Below are 16,583 nucleotides of genomic sequence, written 5' to 3'. Positions count from 1 at the left end.
AAATGACCCGACTCGCGTCACGACAGGCACGACTTCACGCAAAAAAAATTTCACAACAAAAATGTTGCAATAAAAAGTAACATTCTGCATGATAGCGAGCCTAAGCCCAGGAAAATTTTAAAAGAAACAGACTCCAAGTTACAACTAAATGGGAACCCCAGGTAAGTCTAAAGTGTTGTAAATAAGAATACACTTTTAGCACTCCTAAGATATTGTATGGTGTCCAAGTTAAATCAAATGGTTAAAAATAAAACTTTATTAGACTTTATTAAAATTTGGTACTTAAAATCACTTGCAGGTTATAAGATATGTACAATGCTCAAAAGAGCTTGATGTCTGATAGGCACCTTGTGTATATTAGTTCATCAAATTAATTCAAGACCGGGGGCTCTAATGAAGATGAAACTGCCATTACTTTTATAATAATTTTATATTGTTGATGTAAGAACAATTATTGATACCGGTTAGTGCTCTATGCATTATGATTTGGTCAAAGTGTTATAACACTGTATCTTAACTTGATCAAAATGATGGAGCAAGTTAAGATACAAGTTAAGATACAGTGTTATAACACTTTGACCAAATCATAATGCATAGAACACTAACCGGTATCGATAATTGTTCTTACATCAACAATATAAAATTATTATAAAAGTAATGGCAGTTTCATGTTAAAATAGACAAGCAAACCGTATAATATCTTTCATTACAGATGATCCAATATAACAGCTAAAATAACATTCCTAGTCATTACAAACATGTACAATATCAGACAAACAAACAAAAAGAGACACATAATATAAATAGACAATAAGACGAAGAGATTCTAAGGTATAAGATGTAACAATATGAAGACAGAATTGATACTATCTGTCATTGCCTTATTGTTCAGAATCAGGTTAACGGAGACCTTCAAAATTGCTGAGAATTATCACAAAAGTTCATGATAATTCCGGAAGCGCTATATGTCCAAAATATAATATCTTAGATATAAACTGTATATAAAAAGACATGTTTGAACGATATTATAACCACTATAAGAATGAATTGTGAGATAAAATCATAACAACACACATGTTTATTGAAAAATACAAATTCCACTTAGCACACAAATGCATCGAGATATCCACACTAAAGAATATGAAACTTCATAATGATCTACGATTCTGTTTAACAACAGATTAGGGAGAAATCTGATTTGCCAGTTCAAACAGATAGGTGTAGTTACATATAAAAAGCCGCCAAACCGCGGTGCCTCCGCCTTTGAAAAAGCCGGAGTTGCCGGCGAAACATGTTAGGGGAAAGGGCTCTTGGGACCCTTCTATTTTAACCGTTCTAAATGCAGTATAAGTGTAATTATTATTGATGTCTGAGCTGACACTTTTGTATACTCAGACTTTACTAGTAAGCTAGGTATTTATCCTACAACTAATGGACAGAAACTGTTAGTTTCACTAGTGCCGTATATTATGGTTGTTTAACTGATACTCATAACCATACTTTCAGGGTATACTATGATAGTTTAAGCTGCAGCATTATCAATATATAATCAAATTTATATATATTAGGGAATCCTAATATTTGATGGGGCATCTTAAGCTAAGTAATATAACAACTGGTAGATACCTAAATATGCAATAATTACTAATGTATACTTACATCTGATCTCAACAGGCTTTTTCATTTAAAATGTGTTATCACTGGGGTAACATAATAATACACAGCCATATAATAGTGGAGGTTGATAATTATTGGTGAGAGAGTGGTTAACGTATACCAGGATATTTAGCCTTTTATGGCGATTCTATCTAATGTACATGTATTAACCTACACATTTTTTAGATTGTTTAATCCCTCCAATATGGTTACTACTACCAATAATCACTAGAATCTCCCTTTGGATAGGTTGATATTAAATCGGTACACTATAACAATGAATCAGTTTAAATAAACTTGCTTCAAACAATTCCTACAAGGGATCGTTATAAAGTGAATTAGTTCCACTTATAACTATCCTCTATCACCTATTATATAATACTACAATGTATATGCAGTAATGTATATACAAAATAAAATGCCTGCTGAATTCCTAGATATGTAGGAATTATTCAAGTATATTAACAGCGGATCTCAACAGGCTTCTTATATAAAACACTTGTTACCACTGGGATAGCTCACTTGTACTTAGCCACACAACAGTGGAGATTTAGAACTATCAGTGGGAGAGTGGTTCATAAATATTTGGATACTAAGCCTTTTTACGGTGACTTCACCAAATGTATATGTACTAGCCCATACATTTTTGAACACTCAACACTCTACTATAACTTCTGCTACCAATAACTATTAGTGTTTCTTTAAGTACAAGTTGCAACAAGTTTGTACACTATATCAGTGAATCAATCTAAATAAACTTGTATCCAATTATTATTGTTACAGAGATTCAATTTTCTTTCTCACGATTATTTCTATCATTAGTTGTACATTACTACCCTCTAGTGGTAAATAATAATAGTACAAATACTGTTTATACAGGCTATCAATAAACACTGATTCATTTTTCTTTAGGATGTTGCAACATACTGCAGTTTAACAATTTTGAGATTATCTAGTTTTTATTGGACTTACTAAGTCAGAGTATTGCCTTTTGACACTTTAATATTGACTGAATAAGGGATATCTGGATTAGAGCCCCCCAGTCTTGAATTAATTTGATGAACTAATATACACAAGGTGCCTATCAGACATCAAGCTCTTTTGAGCATTGTACACATCTTATACCTGCAAGTGATTTTAAGTACCCAATTTTAATAAAGTCTAATAAAGTTTTATTTTTAACCGTTTATGATTTAACTTGGACACCGTACAATATCTTAGGAGAACAGAGTGCTAAAAGTGTATTCTTATTTACAACACTCTAGTTGTAATTATTCTAGTTTCTGTCTATACACAGCATCTATGGGCTTTCTTAAAACAGTATAAGGCCAACTGAATATTATTACAAGCCCTTCTCCATTGATTATCTTGAGTAGTGCCATCTCTTTTTCGTATTTCAGCAGAAGTCTAAAAAACTCCCATAAACATAATTTCCATGCTTAAACTGAAGTTAGACTGCAAAGGGAAATACACAGACCTGACTCATGGCAAATATATACAATATACATTTAAAACTTTAAAAGATAAAGTGCCAAACATAGCTAGGCTAAGAGTGCCTTAAAAAATTATATATATTTACCAGAAGACATCCACATATAGCAGACCAGTACTGAAACATATCAGCAGAGGTAATGGTAGAAGAGTATAATGTCGATCTGTAAAGGGAGGCAGCAGATGAATCCCTGTGACTGATTACAGAGAGCCTTAGAATAGATTTCCCATAGGTGAAAAACAAAATTTATGCTTACCTGATAAATGTATTTATTTCTTGACATGATGAGTCCACGGATCATCTAATTACTTTTGGGAGTATCACACCTGCCCAGCAGGAGGCGGAAAAGAGCACCACTGCAAAGCTGTTTAATATCACCTCCCTTCTATCCAACCCCCAGTCATTCGACCAAAGTAAAGGACAGAAAGGAAGCAACAAGGTGCAGAGGTGCCTGAGGTTTATAACATAACAAAAAATATCCTGTCATCAAAAACAGGGCTGGCCGTGGACTCATCGTGTCATTAGAACGAAACATGGCGTCATCAGGCAATACTCCCTTCACATCCCTCAGACAAACACTGTACTTTGAGAGACACTGGGCTACAATATGCTTAGAAGCACCTATCACAGAAGAAAATCAAGCACATCTTGCTTCACCACCTCCACAAGGAGGCAAAGGTTGTAAAACTAAGGTATGAGTGAGGTAGGAGGTGTATTTATAGGCATTTTGAGGTTTGGGAAACTTTGCCCCCTCCTGGTAGGAATGTATATTCCATACATCTCTAGCTCATGGACTCTTGCCACTTACATCTTCTAACTGGGATCCAGTGAACAGCCAAACCAGTGCTGAAACATAACAGCAGAGAATATGGAATAGGAGAACACTGACGTCACAACAGGAGGAGACCACGGATGGGTCCCCGCAACTATCTCCCTTAGGGTGTAATTGTGCCACTACCATATACCCCCAATACTTCACTCTGCTGTCTAACTACAGCTCTCTGAGGGGAAATAGTCCTCAAATCAGTCTGAGAACCCCTCTCACAGAAGAACATAAGAAGGAACTTTATTCTTCACCTTCCTCCTGTGGAGGCAAAGACAAGACTAGTTACCAGTAAGGTGAGAGGGGTTTTATAGAGCACTTGGGGTATGGGAATCTTTGCTTCCTCCTAGTGACCAGGGAGAGTAATTCCCAGGAGTAATGGATTATGGACTCTAACCACCTGTATGAAAGAAAATCAACTGCTTATTTGAAATTTAGAGTAAGTGGTATTGCATTGCATTTTTATTATGCACTTGTTAATTATGTAATCATACTGTATTTAATGATCCTTTAAGTATTAGCTATAGAAGTAAACATAACCAGCAAAATAAATTAACACTCCCAATGGGTGGGTAGGAGAGATTGTTCTAGGTACTAGATTTTAGTAATCAGAGATAAAATAAAGAAACATTTATAAGCATAGAAAGGGATACAAATGTGTATTTTCCTGGAAGATCTGCACACTTTAAGGAGTTGTGATTTCAAAAAACTATTTCACAAAAAACAAAACAAACGTAAAGCAATTTCTCATACACTTAATACTCTGTTGCTGGTTTGACAAGTCTTGGGAACACTTTAAGGAGAAATAAATTAACCAATCTTTCAGTACACTGTTCTTTTGATGAATAACACCTTTACCTGCAGATTGTAGCTGGATCCTGGTGTGTCATAGAGATGGAGAGGTAGCCTTTCAATAGACTCTAGTACTGCAATCAACTTCCGCACTAAAGCAATAGCTGGATAACTAAGGAGAAGAAAACAATTTAAAAAACACACTGTATGCATAAATTGTATACATTAGTTAGTATAATATGGATAAACAGTAAAGGTGGAACACTAGTGTATATGTATATATATATATATATATATATATATATATATATATATATATATATATATATATATGTATGTATATACACACACACACACACACACACACACACACACACACACAAACATATGTAATGAGGTCCGCACTCACTGTATTTTCACCAGAACTGGTATATTAAATGTGTGAAATTTCGGGGTATTCCTCCTTCCTCTAATGGAATACCCTGAAACCGTAACCAGTACTGATGAAAAGACCTCTATGCCTTCATTATTGCCTGGCACCCTGGTGTATTTCATACTTGTGAGTGTGCACCTTTGGGGTAGATAAATAAAATAAACAATCGAGGAATGTAAACAAAGACCAGGATTATATTACTGGTCCCTTTACCTCTCATCATCTTCATTCTCGCTGAAAGCCGTTTTAAAGACATTGAGTCTTTCTACAAGCTGCCCACAGTCATGTTTTATATCAATATCTTCACTCTGTGTAAAGCATAATAACTTATTAAGTAATGTAAGACACAAAAAGTTAAGAATTATTTCAATGACAAAATAAAAGAATGACTAAAAAGTGTCAGAGGAGTAATAATAGAAAGTAACTTTAGAAGTTAAAAATAAACTCCTTGGCACATACATTGCTCAGCACTGTGAGCAGAGCCTGCACCAGTCCACTGCTGCACATTTCATATGGGGAGATAGTGTTATCATCCTTTAAAAGCACAATGAGGTTCTCCAGGGCCGTCTTCATGAGGTCTCTCCATGTGTTCTCCCCTTCTATAAACTGCAGGGGAAAAAAAGATAATGACTAAAGACAGAATATAATTTTGTATTTAGTTGATACAAATAGACTGAAGCACTGATTTAAACTTAAAAAAGGATGTATAATAATTATCTGTATGCTACAAAGATATCAAAAGTTTTCTATGAGATACTCAAACTGACTACACTCTATAACTCACTTGTCTGTTTGTATGAAGTTCCCATGAGGACTCTAGTTGTGTAGCGATGTTTCTTAAAGTCACAACCACACCACGTGGCATGCTCTCTACTGCCTTGAAATGGTCATCATACAAATCTCTTGCCATTGTTCGTACCTGATGGAAATAATGTAAAAAACAATTTATGCTTACCTGATAAATTTATTTCTCTTGTGATGTATCGAGTCCACGGATTCATCCTTACTTGTGGGATATTCTCCTTACTTGTGGGATATTCTCCTTCCCTACAGGAAGTGGCAAAGAGAGCACCCACAGCAGAGCTGTCTATATAGCTCCTCCGTTAGCTCCACCCCCCAGTCATTCGACCGAAGGCTAGGAAGAAAAAGGAGAAACTATACGGTAAAACTGAAAGTTTTAAAAATAAAAATATATATGCCTGTCTTAAAAAACAGGGCGGGCGGTGGACTCGATACATCACAAGAGAAATAAATTTATCAGGTAAGCATAAATTATGTTTTCTCTTGTAAGATGTATCGAGTCCACGGATTCATCCTTACTTGTGGGATACCAATACCAAAGTTTTAGGACACGGATGAAGGGAGGGACAAGACAGGGACCTTAAACGGAAGGCACCACTGCTTGTAGAACCTTTCTCCCAAAAATAGCCTCCGAAGAAGCAAAAGAATCGAATTTGTAAAATTTGGAAAAAGTATGAAGAGAAGACCAAGTCGCCGCCTTACAAATCTGTTCAACAGACAATGAATATGTTTGACGGAAATTTTGAGTTGCTTGTAAGAACTTTAAAGCACGAACCACATCAAGATCGTGTAACAGACGTTCCTTCTTTGATGAAGAATTAGGACACAGAGAAGGAACAACAATCTCTTGATTGATATTCTTATTGGAAACAACCTTAGGAAGAAACCCAGGTTTGGTACGCAAAACCACCTTATCTGTATGGAAAACAAGGTAAGGGGAATCACATTGTAAAGCAGATAGCTCAAACTCTTTGAGCAGAAGAGATAGCTACTAAAAACAAAACTTTCCAAGATAGAAGCTTAATATCTATGGAATGCATAGGATCAAACGGAACCCCTTGAAGAACATTAAGAACTAAGTTTAGGCTCCAAGGCGGAGCAACAGGCTTAAATACAGGCTTAATTCTGACCAAAGCCTGACTAAATGCTTGAACGTCTGGGACATCTGCCAGACGTTTGTGTAGTAAAATAGACAAAGCAGATATTTGCCCTTTTAGGGAACTATCTGATAATCCCTTCTCCAAACCTTCTTGGAGAAAAGACAATATTCTAGGAATCCTAATCTTACTCCACGAATAACCCTTGGATTCACACCAATAAAGATATTTGCGCTTAATCTTATGATAGATCTTCCTGGGGACAGGCTTTCTAGCCTGAATCAGGGTATCAATGACCGACACAAAGAAACCACGCTTTGATAGAATCAGGTGTTCAATCTCCAAGCAGTCAGACGCAGAGAAACTAGATTTGGATGCGTGAACGGACCTTGGATTAGAAGGTCCCGCCTCATTGGCAGAGTCCACGGTGGAACCGAGGACATGTCCACTAGGTCTGCATACCAAGTCCTGCGTGGCCACGCAGGTGCTATCAGAATCACCAAAACTCTCTCCTGCTTGATTCTGGCAACCAGACGTGGGAGGAGAGGAAATAGAGGAAATACATAGGCCAGATTGAAGGACCAAGGCACTGCTAGAGCATCTATAAGTACCGCCTTGGGATCCCGGGACCTGGACCCGTAACGAGGAAGTTTGGCATTCTGACGGGACGCCATCAGATCCAATTCTGGCGTGCCCCATAGCTGAATCAGCTGAGCAAATACCTCTGGATGGAGTTCCCACACCCCCAGATGAAAAGTCTGACGACTTAGGAAATCCGCCCCCCAGTTCTCTACCCCTGGGATATGGATTGCTGAAAGATGGCAAGAGTGACCCTCTGCCCATCGGATTATTTTGGTTACCTCCATCATTGCTAGAGAACTCCTTGTTCCTCATTGAGGATTGATATAAAGCTACAGTCGTGATGTTGTCCGACTGAAACCTGACGAATTTGGCCGCAGCAAGCCGAGGCAATGCCTGAAGCGCATTGAATATCACTCTCAGTTCTAGAAAGTTTATCGGAAGAAGAGATTCCTCCCAAGACCATAAGCCCTGTGCTTTCAGGGAGTTCCAGACAGCACCCAGCCTAGCAGGCTGGCATCTGTCGTTATAATGAGTCACCAGTCTGGCCTTCGGAAGAAAATTCCCTGAGACAGGTGGTCCTGAGACAACCACCAGAGAAGAGAATCTCTGGTCTCCTGGTCCAGATGCAGTTGAGGAGATAAATCTGCATAATCCCCATTCCACTGTTTGAGCATGCATAGTTGCAGTGGTCTGAGGTGCAGGCGGGCAAAAGGAACTATGTCCATTGCCGCTACCATGAGTCCGATTACCTCCATACACTGAGCCACTGATGGCCGAGGAATGGAATGAAGAGCTCTGCAAGTGGTTAAGTGTTTTGATTTTCTGACATCCGTCATAAATATTTTCATTTCTACCGAATCTATCAGAGTCCCTAGAAAGGAAACTCTTGTAAGATGGAAGAGAGAACTCTTTTTTAAAGTTCTCCTTCCACCCGTGAGATCTCAGAAAAGCCAACACGATGTCAGTGTGAGACTTGGCTAGCTGGAAAGTCGACGCCTGAATTAAGATGTCGTCTAGATAAGGCTCCACTGCTATGCCCCGTGGTCGTAGAACCGCCAGAAGGGACCCTAGCACCTTTGTGAAAAATCTGGGAGCCGTGGCCAACCCGAAGGGAAGGGCCACAAACTGGTAATGCCTGTTTAGAAAGGGAATCTGAGAAATTGATGATGATCTCTGTGAATAGGGATGTGTAGATACGCATCCTTTAAGTCCACGGTAGTCATATATTGACCCTCCTGGAACAGAGGTAGAATAGTCCGAATAGTCTCCATCTTGAATGATGGAACTTTGAGGAACTTGTTTAGAATTTTGAGATCCAAGATTGGTCTGAAAGTTCCCTCTTTTTTGGGAACCACAAACAGGTTTGAGTAAAACCCTAGCCCCTGTTCCTCTTTTGGGAATGGGCGGATCACCCCCATGGTATGTAGGTCTTCTACACAGCGTAAGAACGCCTCTCTCTTTGTCTGGTTTACAGACAATTGAGAAACGTGAAATCTCCCCCTTGGAAGGGAGTCTTTGAATTCCAGAATATATCCCTGGGACACAATTTCTAAAGCCCAGGGATCGTGAACATCTCTTGCCCAAGCCTGAGCGAAGAGAGAGAGTCTGCCCCCTACTAGATCCGGTCCCGGATAGGGGGCTACCCCTTCATGCTGTCTTAGAGGCAGCTGCAGGCTTCTTGGCCTGTTTACCCTTGTTCCAAGCCTGGTTAGGTCTCCAGACTGACATGGATTGGGCAAAATTCCCCTCTTGCTTTGTAGCAGAGGAAGCTGAAGCGGGACCACTCTTAAAGTTCTGAAAGAAACAAAAATTATTTTGTTTGGCCCTCATCTTATTTGATCTATCCTGAGGGAGGGCATGACCTTTCCCTCCAGTGATGTCTGAAATAATCTCTTTCAGTTCAGGCCCGAATAGGGTTTTTCCTTTGAAAGGGATGTTCAAAAGTTTAGATTTAGATGACACATCAGCAGACCAGGACTTAAGCAATAACGCCCTGCGTGCTAAAATGGCAAAACCTGAATTCTTTGCCGCTAATTTAGCCAGTTGAAATGAGGCATCTGTAATAAAAGAATTAGCCAACTTAAGGGCCTTAATTCTGTCCATAATCTCCTCTAATGGAGTCTCCATCTGAAGAGCCTCGAACCAGAAAGCAGCTGCAGTGGTTACAGGAACAATGCACGCAATAGGTTGAAGAGAAAAACCCTGATTAACAAAAATTTTCTTCAGGAGACTCTCTAATTTTTTATCCATAGGATCTTTGAAAGCACAACTGTCTTCGAAAGGTATAGTTGTATGCTTAGACAGAGTAGAAATAGCTCCCTCCACCTTAGGAACTGTCTGCCACGAGTCCCGCATGGTGTCAGATATGGGAAACATTTTCTTAAAAACAGGAGGGGGAGCGAACGGAATACCTGGTCTATCCCACTCCTTAGCAATAATATTCACAATTCTCTTAGGGACTGGAAAAACATCAGTGTAAACAGGAACTTCTAAGTATTTATCCATTTTACTAAATTTCTCTGGAACCACTATAGAGTCACAATCATCTAGAGGTGGCTAATACCTCCCTGAGCAATAAGCGGAGGTGTTCAAGCTTAAATTTAAAGGCCGTCATATCAGAATCTGTCTGAAGAAGCGTCTTTCCTGAGTCAGAAATTTCTCCTTCAGATAACAAATCCCTCACCCCAACTTCAGAGCATTGTGAGGGCATATCAGATACGGATACTAAAGCGTCAGACGGCTCAGCATTTTTTCTAAACCCAGAGCTGTCCCGCTTACCTTGTAAACCAGGCTGTTTAGATAAAACCTCTGTGAGGGTTGTATTCATATCTGTGGCCATGTCTTGTAAAGTAAAAGAATTTGACGCACTAGAGTTACTTGGCGCAACTTGTGCGGGCGTTACTAGTTGTGACACTTGGGGAGAGCTAGATGGCGAACCCTCATTTACTTCTGACTGAGAATCATCTATTGCTCTATTTTTAAGTGCTAAGATATGTTCTTTATAATTTATAGACATATCAGTACAATTGGGACACATTCTAAGAGGGGGTTCAACAATGGCTTCCAAACATATTGAACAAGGATTTTCCTTGGTGTCAGACATGTTAAACAGGCTAGTAATGTAACAAGCAAGCAACACTTATAATTAAAACGTACTGTGCCTTTAAGAGAAAAAAAAGCTGCACAAATTCTGCAAAACAGTGCAAAAAAAAGCAGTAAACTTAACAAAATGTTAACAGTAGGAACATAAAGACTTAGTGACTTTGCACAGCTATGCAAATAAACAATTAACCCCTTAATGACAAAACCGGATTGAAAAAACGTCAAAACCGGTAAAAAAAGACTTTCAGCACCCTGCCACAGCTCTGCTGTGGCTCCTACCTGCCCTTCAGAACGATTTGTGGGAAAAAAACCTCTTTTACAGCCCTCAAACACAGCAGGAACCTTTGGAGAAGCAGTTAGATGTCTCTGAGGAAAAGAAACTGCGCAATTGAGACGTGAAAATAGGCCCCTCCCACCTCACTCGATGTTTTGAGGCCTATCAGACAAACATCAGAGTGTCTCAATCAACCATGTGGGTTAGTCCCTTCAAAAAAACGTTATAATTGCATCACTCACTGAATAAACAAAATGTTTTTTCCTAACAGTGTCACCAGTAACTAATGAGCCCTTCATGCAAGCTGAATTTCCTATCCAAGTGTCTGAATACAGCTTACCCTTCCCTCATGGGGATATTGCCAGCCTTTTCTAGAATTAACACAGTCTGTCTAGAAAAATATAGACTGAACATACCTCATATGCAGTTTAACTTGCAAACCGTTCCCCCAACTGAAGTTTTCCTGTACTCTTCAGCCCTTGTGAGAACAGCAGTGGATCTTAGTTACAAAGTGCTAAGATAATCATCCTCCTTGCAGAAATCTTCATCCCTTTTCTGCCAGAGAGTAAATAGTACACACCGGTACCATTTAAAATAACAAAAACTAAATTTTTTGTCACCACACTCGCTCTGCCCTTCCTAGTACTTAGAGTTAGGCAAAGAGAATGACTGGGGGGTGGAGCTAAGGGAGGAGCTATATAGACAGCTCTGCTGTGGGTGCTCTCTTTGCCACTTCCTGTAGGGGAGGAGAATATCCCACAAGTAAGGATGAATCCGTGGACTCGATACATCTTACAAGAGAAATAGGATTGTGCAGCAAAGCTCAAATTTAGCTATGCTAGACTTTAAAAGGGGTAGTCATAATGAAATACATTTCTTGCTACAGATAACCACATAAGACTTTTGGGGAAGAAACTACCAACATCATGCACTGAAGCAACATAATGAGAACAAAATTATAGATAAATCAATAGGAGAACAAAAAAAACCTATAAATAATGCTTACCTGATAATTTCATTTTTTTCTGAAGGGAAGAGTACACAGCTGCATTCATTACTTTTGGGAATTCAGAACCTGGCCACCAGGAGGAGGAGGCAAAGACACCCCAGTCAAAGGTTTAAAGGGACACTGAACCCAATTTTTTTCTTTCATGATTCAGATAGAGCATGCAATTTTAAGCAATTTTCTAATTTACTTATGTTATCAATTTTAATTCGTTCTCTTGCTATCTTTATTTGAAAAAGAAGGCATCTCAGCTAAGGAGCCAGCAAATGTTTGCTTCAGGACCATGGACAGCACTTGTTTATTGGTGCTGACCAATCAGCAAAGACAACCCAGTTGTTCACCAAAAATGGGCCGGCATCTAAACTTACATTCTTGCTTTTCAAATAAACATACCAAGAGAATGAAGAAAATTTGATATTAGGAGTAAATTAGAAAGTTGCTTAAAAATGCATGCTCTATGTGAATCACAAAAGAAAATTTTTGAGTACAGTGTCCCTTTAAATACCTCCCCCACTTCCCTTATCGCCCAGTCATTCTGCATTGGGAACAAGGAAAAGTAGAAGAAATATCAGGGTGAAAAAGGTGCCAGAAGAACAAAAAACTTACAGCCCCCTCATAGAGATGAAAACACGTGCGGGAGCTGTGGACTCTTCCCTTCAGAAGAAAATTAAATTATCAGGTAAGCATAATTTATGTTTTTCTTCTTAAAAGGGAAGGGTCCACAGCTGCATTACTTTTGGGAAAACAATACCCAAGCTAGAGGACACTGAATGCAATAACGGGTGGGTACAAAAGGCGGCCCCTTTGAAAGGCATCACAGCCTGAATTGCTCAACACCCCAAAAAACAAAAACAAAAAAACAAAACAAAAAAAAAACCACACGCTTAGAAAAACCGGAGCCCAGGTAACTGCGCATCAGTTACACCACCGGCAAAGCCGAACTAGAGACCACTCAGAACTAGAGTCTGTCAGGTCCCAACAACTTCCCAAGCGTCTGCCCCATGGGACACGACACCCAAGAAGGTACCCGGCTAAAGAGAAGGACCGCATCTGCCAAACCCCCCCGCCCCCCAAGAGGCGCTCGCTCTGCTTCTCTACACAGTATTTATTAAAAAAACAGATAGAAATATTAATCTATGTTGGCAACTTTGGCACTTTAGCTTAAACTAAATTGGGGGTCACGGGTAGACCACGCCGGTCACTCGTTGCTCAAATCTCTTATTTGATAGTATAATGGCTGAAATATAATGAGCACTTATAACGGTTTGACGGTTGAAGAGCCAATGTAACGACTAACAGGCCCATTTATCAAGCTCCGTATGGAGCTTGAAGGGCCGTGTTTCTGGCGAGTCTTCAGACTCGCCAGAAACACAAGTTATGAAGCAGCGGTCTAAAGACCGCTGCTTCATAACCCTGTCCGCCTGCTCTGAGCAGGCGGACAGGAACCGCCGGAAATCAACCCGATCGAATACGATCGGGTTGATTGACAGCTCCCTGCTGGCGGCCGATTGGCCGCGAGTCAGCAGGGGGCGGCGTTGCACCAGCAGCTCTTGTGAGCTGCTGGTGCAATGTTAAATGTGGAGAGCGTATTGCTCTCCGCATTTAGCGAGGTCTTGCGGACCTGATCCGCAGTGTCGGATCAGGTCCGCAAGCCCTTTGATAAATGGGCCCCTATGTGTGGGACTTTATAAACGCGGGTCCCGGTGTCTATTGTTTGATATGACACATATTACTCTAATACTATACCGGCTCATACTTTATACCATGACCCCCTTTGAAAGCTTAAAATAATCGATGTTAATTTGAATAATATTTTGGAAATTTCTCCATTCCTTCTATGTTAGAGAAGCGACTCTATGTATAGAACTTACACTATGTTTGTTTTGGGGACCACCTCTTTATTTTAAAATAAACACAACTACTAATAGATACCATTCTTGTGTTAACAACATCACGTTACCCCCGGCCAGTCACGTTTTATATGCTAATAGATACTCTATGTTGTAGGCGTGGGACACAATATTAAGTTAACTTTTATGTGTGGGGAAAACGTAATTACTATCCTTGTTAAACAAAGCTCAATTTGCCTGAACCTAATTGAGGGGTACGTTTATGATCTTATCGCGCCTTCATAGATTCAAAGTGCATATGAGAGATAATATTCGTTATTCATAGCACAAGGAGAGGAACGTTTTGATTCTATACCTTGAATGTGGCCCCAAACAAACTCAATATTTACTCCTTGATTTTAATTAATTTTGACTTTTATACACATCCTTGACAGTGGTTCTGTCACTACTAGGGGTATTTGACAATCAATAGAAGTATACTCATACCATGTTATGAGGAATTATATGTGAACAAATACGCTAATGATTATTTGAGTGAGTGTACTCACGGTTAGCCAATAGGATCTGTATGTAAATAAATACAGACCACAGGATATATACCTCAATAAGAGAATATCTAACTTTCCTCAAATGTGTATACACACCAATAGGCACTTAGCCTCATTGCACTGTTGATTAATAAAAAATACACCCTATTTTAATTTCTGCACACATTTTTCCCCCCTTCTTTTAATATTATTTTTGATAAATAAAAGTTATGTTTTATTAATTACCGTCCTAGTGCCTATCCTATTATGTATCTGAGTTCCTAGGCCAATCTAAGTGTGCCATAAGATACCTCTTTTCTCTCTCCTATATTTCTTTGATATACATATTTGGTATCAAGGCACTACCTTCCAAGGATACACGGGCTTACCCTGCAAGGATTTTTCTGTGAGTCCTAGCCTGTTCCCACTACAATTCCCCCTACCATTAGGAGGAATTACATACTTTAATTTCCCCCCAAAAGGGAACCTGAGACCAGGATATCCAAAGGAACTTTGCCCACTCAACATCTAAAAAGCAACCCATGGTTGTCGTTACAAAGGCTACACCCAGGGAGACAAACTACCTAGAACAAGGACCCAAAAGAAGGATCCATACACAGGGAACATGTCCTCAAAAAGGACTCAAGGAACCCCTCATGTCCCCCAATCCCTTACCTTACCCTAAGATACTCCAGGAAATTCATGAGTCCCCCGATGCTCCATAACATATCTAGATCTGTAGGCTAGATAGGCGGAGACAGCAGGAACAGGATAAATACCCCAGCAGCTAGAACAGAGCTCTCCCAGAGAAACTCAAAACGTCTGAACAGGAACTCTCAAAGACCAGCCTCCAAAAGGAAGGCTGACCCCATCGCTAACTCAAACCTCCTAAAGGCGCGTCAAGCTCGTTAACATTAGGACAAAAGCAAGTAGCTGCAACTGGATATACAATCACTAAGCAAATCGCTGTGGATGGTTCCAACTGTAAATCACTAAGGGCGTACAGCCCACCGAATAGCGGCTCCAAAAAACGCCCCCTCCTGGCAACAGACGCCAGTAGAAAGAAGGACCACATCCAAAGTCCTCCCTCAAGTAAAGGGCTAACAGCAGAAACGGTCAACACTGCATAGAGTAACCGATCCCTAACCTTCCCTCCGGGATAACGGTCCCAGCCCAAGGCTAGTCAAAAGACCGAAGACAGAGTCCAAGACTACAGGAAGAAGTATCATCAAGGAACAAAATCCCCTGTTAGATAGCTGCTACAAACTGAATACTACCGTGAGTCAGGAGAAACATTGTGCTCCGGTACAAGACCCCCTGCACGCAGTCGTGGGCAAAAAAACAAAATTTATGCTTACCTGATAAATTTATTTCTCTTGTGGTGTATCCAGTCCACGGATTCATCCATTACTTGTGGGATATTCTCCTTCCCAACAGGAAGCTGCAAGAGGATCACCCACAGCAGAGCTGTCTATATAGCTCCTCCCCTAACTGTCCCCTCCAGTCATTCGACCGAAGACAAGCAAGAGAATGGAGAAACTATAGGGTGCAGTGGTGACTGTAGTTTAAAAATAAAAAACACCTGCCTTAAAATGACAGGGCGGGCCGTGGACTGGATACACCACAAGAGAAATAAATTTATCAGGTAAGCATAAATTTTGTTTTCTCTTGTAAGGTGTATCCAGTCCACGGATTCATCCATTACTTGTGGGATACCAATACCAAAGCTATAGAACACGGATGAAGGGAGGGACAAGGCAGGCGCTTAAACGGAAGGCACCACTGCCTGTAAGACCTTTCTCCCACAAATAGCCTCCAAAGAAGCAAAAGTATCAAATTTGTAGAATTTAGAAAAAGTATGAAGCGAAGACCAAGTCGCCGCCTTACAAATCTGTTCAACAGAAGCCTCATTTTAAAAAGCCCATGTGGAAGCCACCGCTCTAGTGGAATGAGCTGTAATTCTTTCAGGAGGCTGCTGGCCAGCAGTCTCATAAGCTAAGCGGATTATACTTCTTAACCATAAGGAAAGAAGTTGCTGAAGCCTTTTGGCCTCTTCTCTGTCCAGAGTAAACAACAAACAATGCCGATGTTTGACGAAAATCCTTAGTAGCTTGTAAATAAAACTTTAAAGCACGAACCATGTCAAGA

General features: G+C 39.9%; 1 protein-coding gene across 1 annotated transcript in view; it reads right to left on the bottom strand.

The window, feature by feature from the left end:
• HECTD1 (HECT domain E3 ubiquitin protein ligase 1) overlaps positions 1 to 16,583 on the bottom strand; it is a 699,591-nt gene that overhangs the window by 353,900 nt on the left and 329,108 nt on the right. The window contains exons 14-17 of the mRNA XM_053711863.1: positions 5,981 to 6,115; positions 5,656 to 5,802; positions 5,410 to 5,504; positions 4,830 to 4,935 (exon numbers count right to left, since the gene is read on the bottom strand). Coding sequence (XP_053567838.1) covers positions 4,830 to 4,935; positions 5,410 to 5,504; positions 5,656 to 5,802; positions 5,981 to 6,115 — 483 coding nt within the window. The remainder of the gene's footprint in view (positions 1 to 4,829; positions 4,936 to 5,409; positions 5,505 to 5,655; positions 5,803 to 5,980; positions 6,116 to 16,583) is intronic.

The sequence above is a fragment of the Bombina bombina genome, chromosome 1 (assembly GCF_027579735.1).
Source record: "Bombina bombina isolate aBomBom1 chromosome 1, aBomBom1.pri, whole genome shotgun sequence".
NCBI classification, from domain to species: Eukaryota; Metazoa; Chordata; class Amphibia; order Anura; family Bombinatoridae; genus Bombina; species Bombina bombina.
Note: the sequence above shows the minus strand (reverse complement) of the source record. Positions and strands in the feature narration are given on the sequence as shown.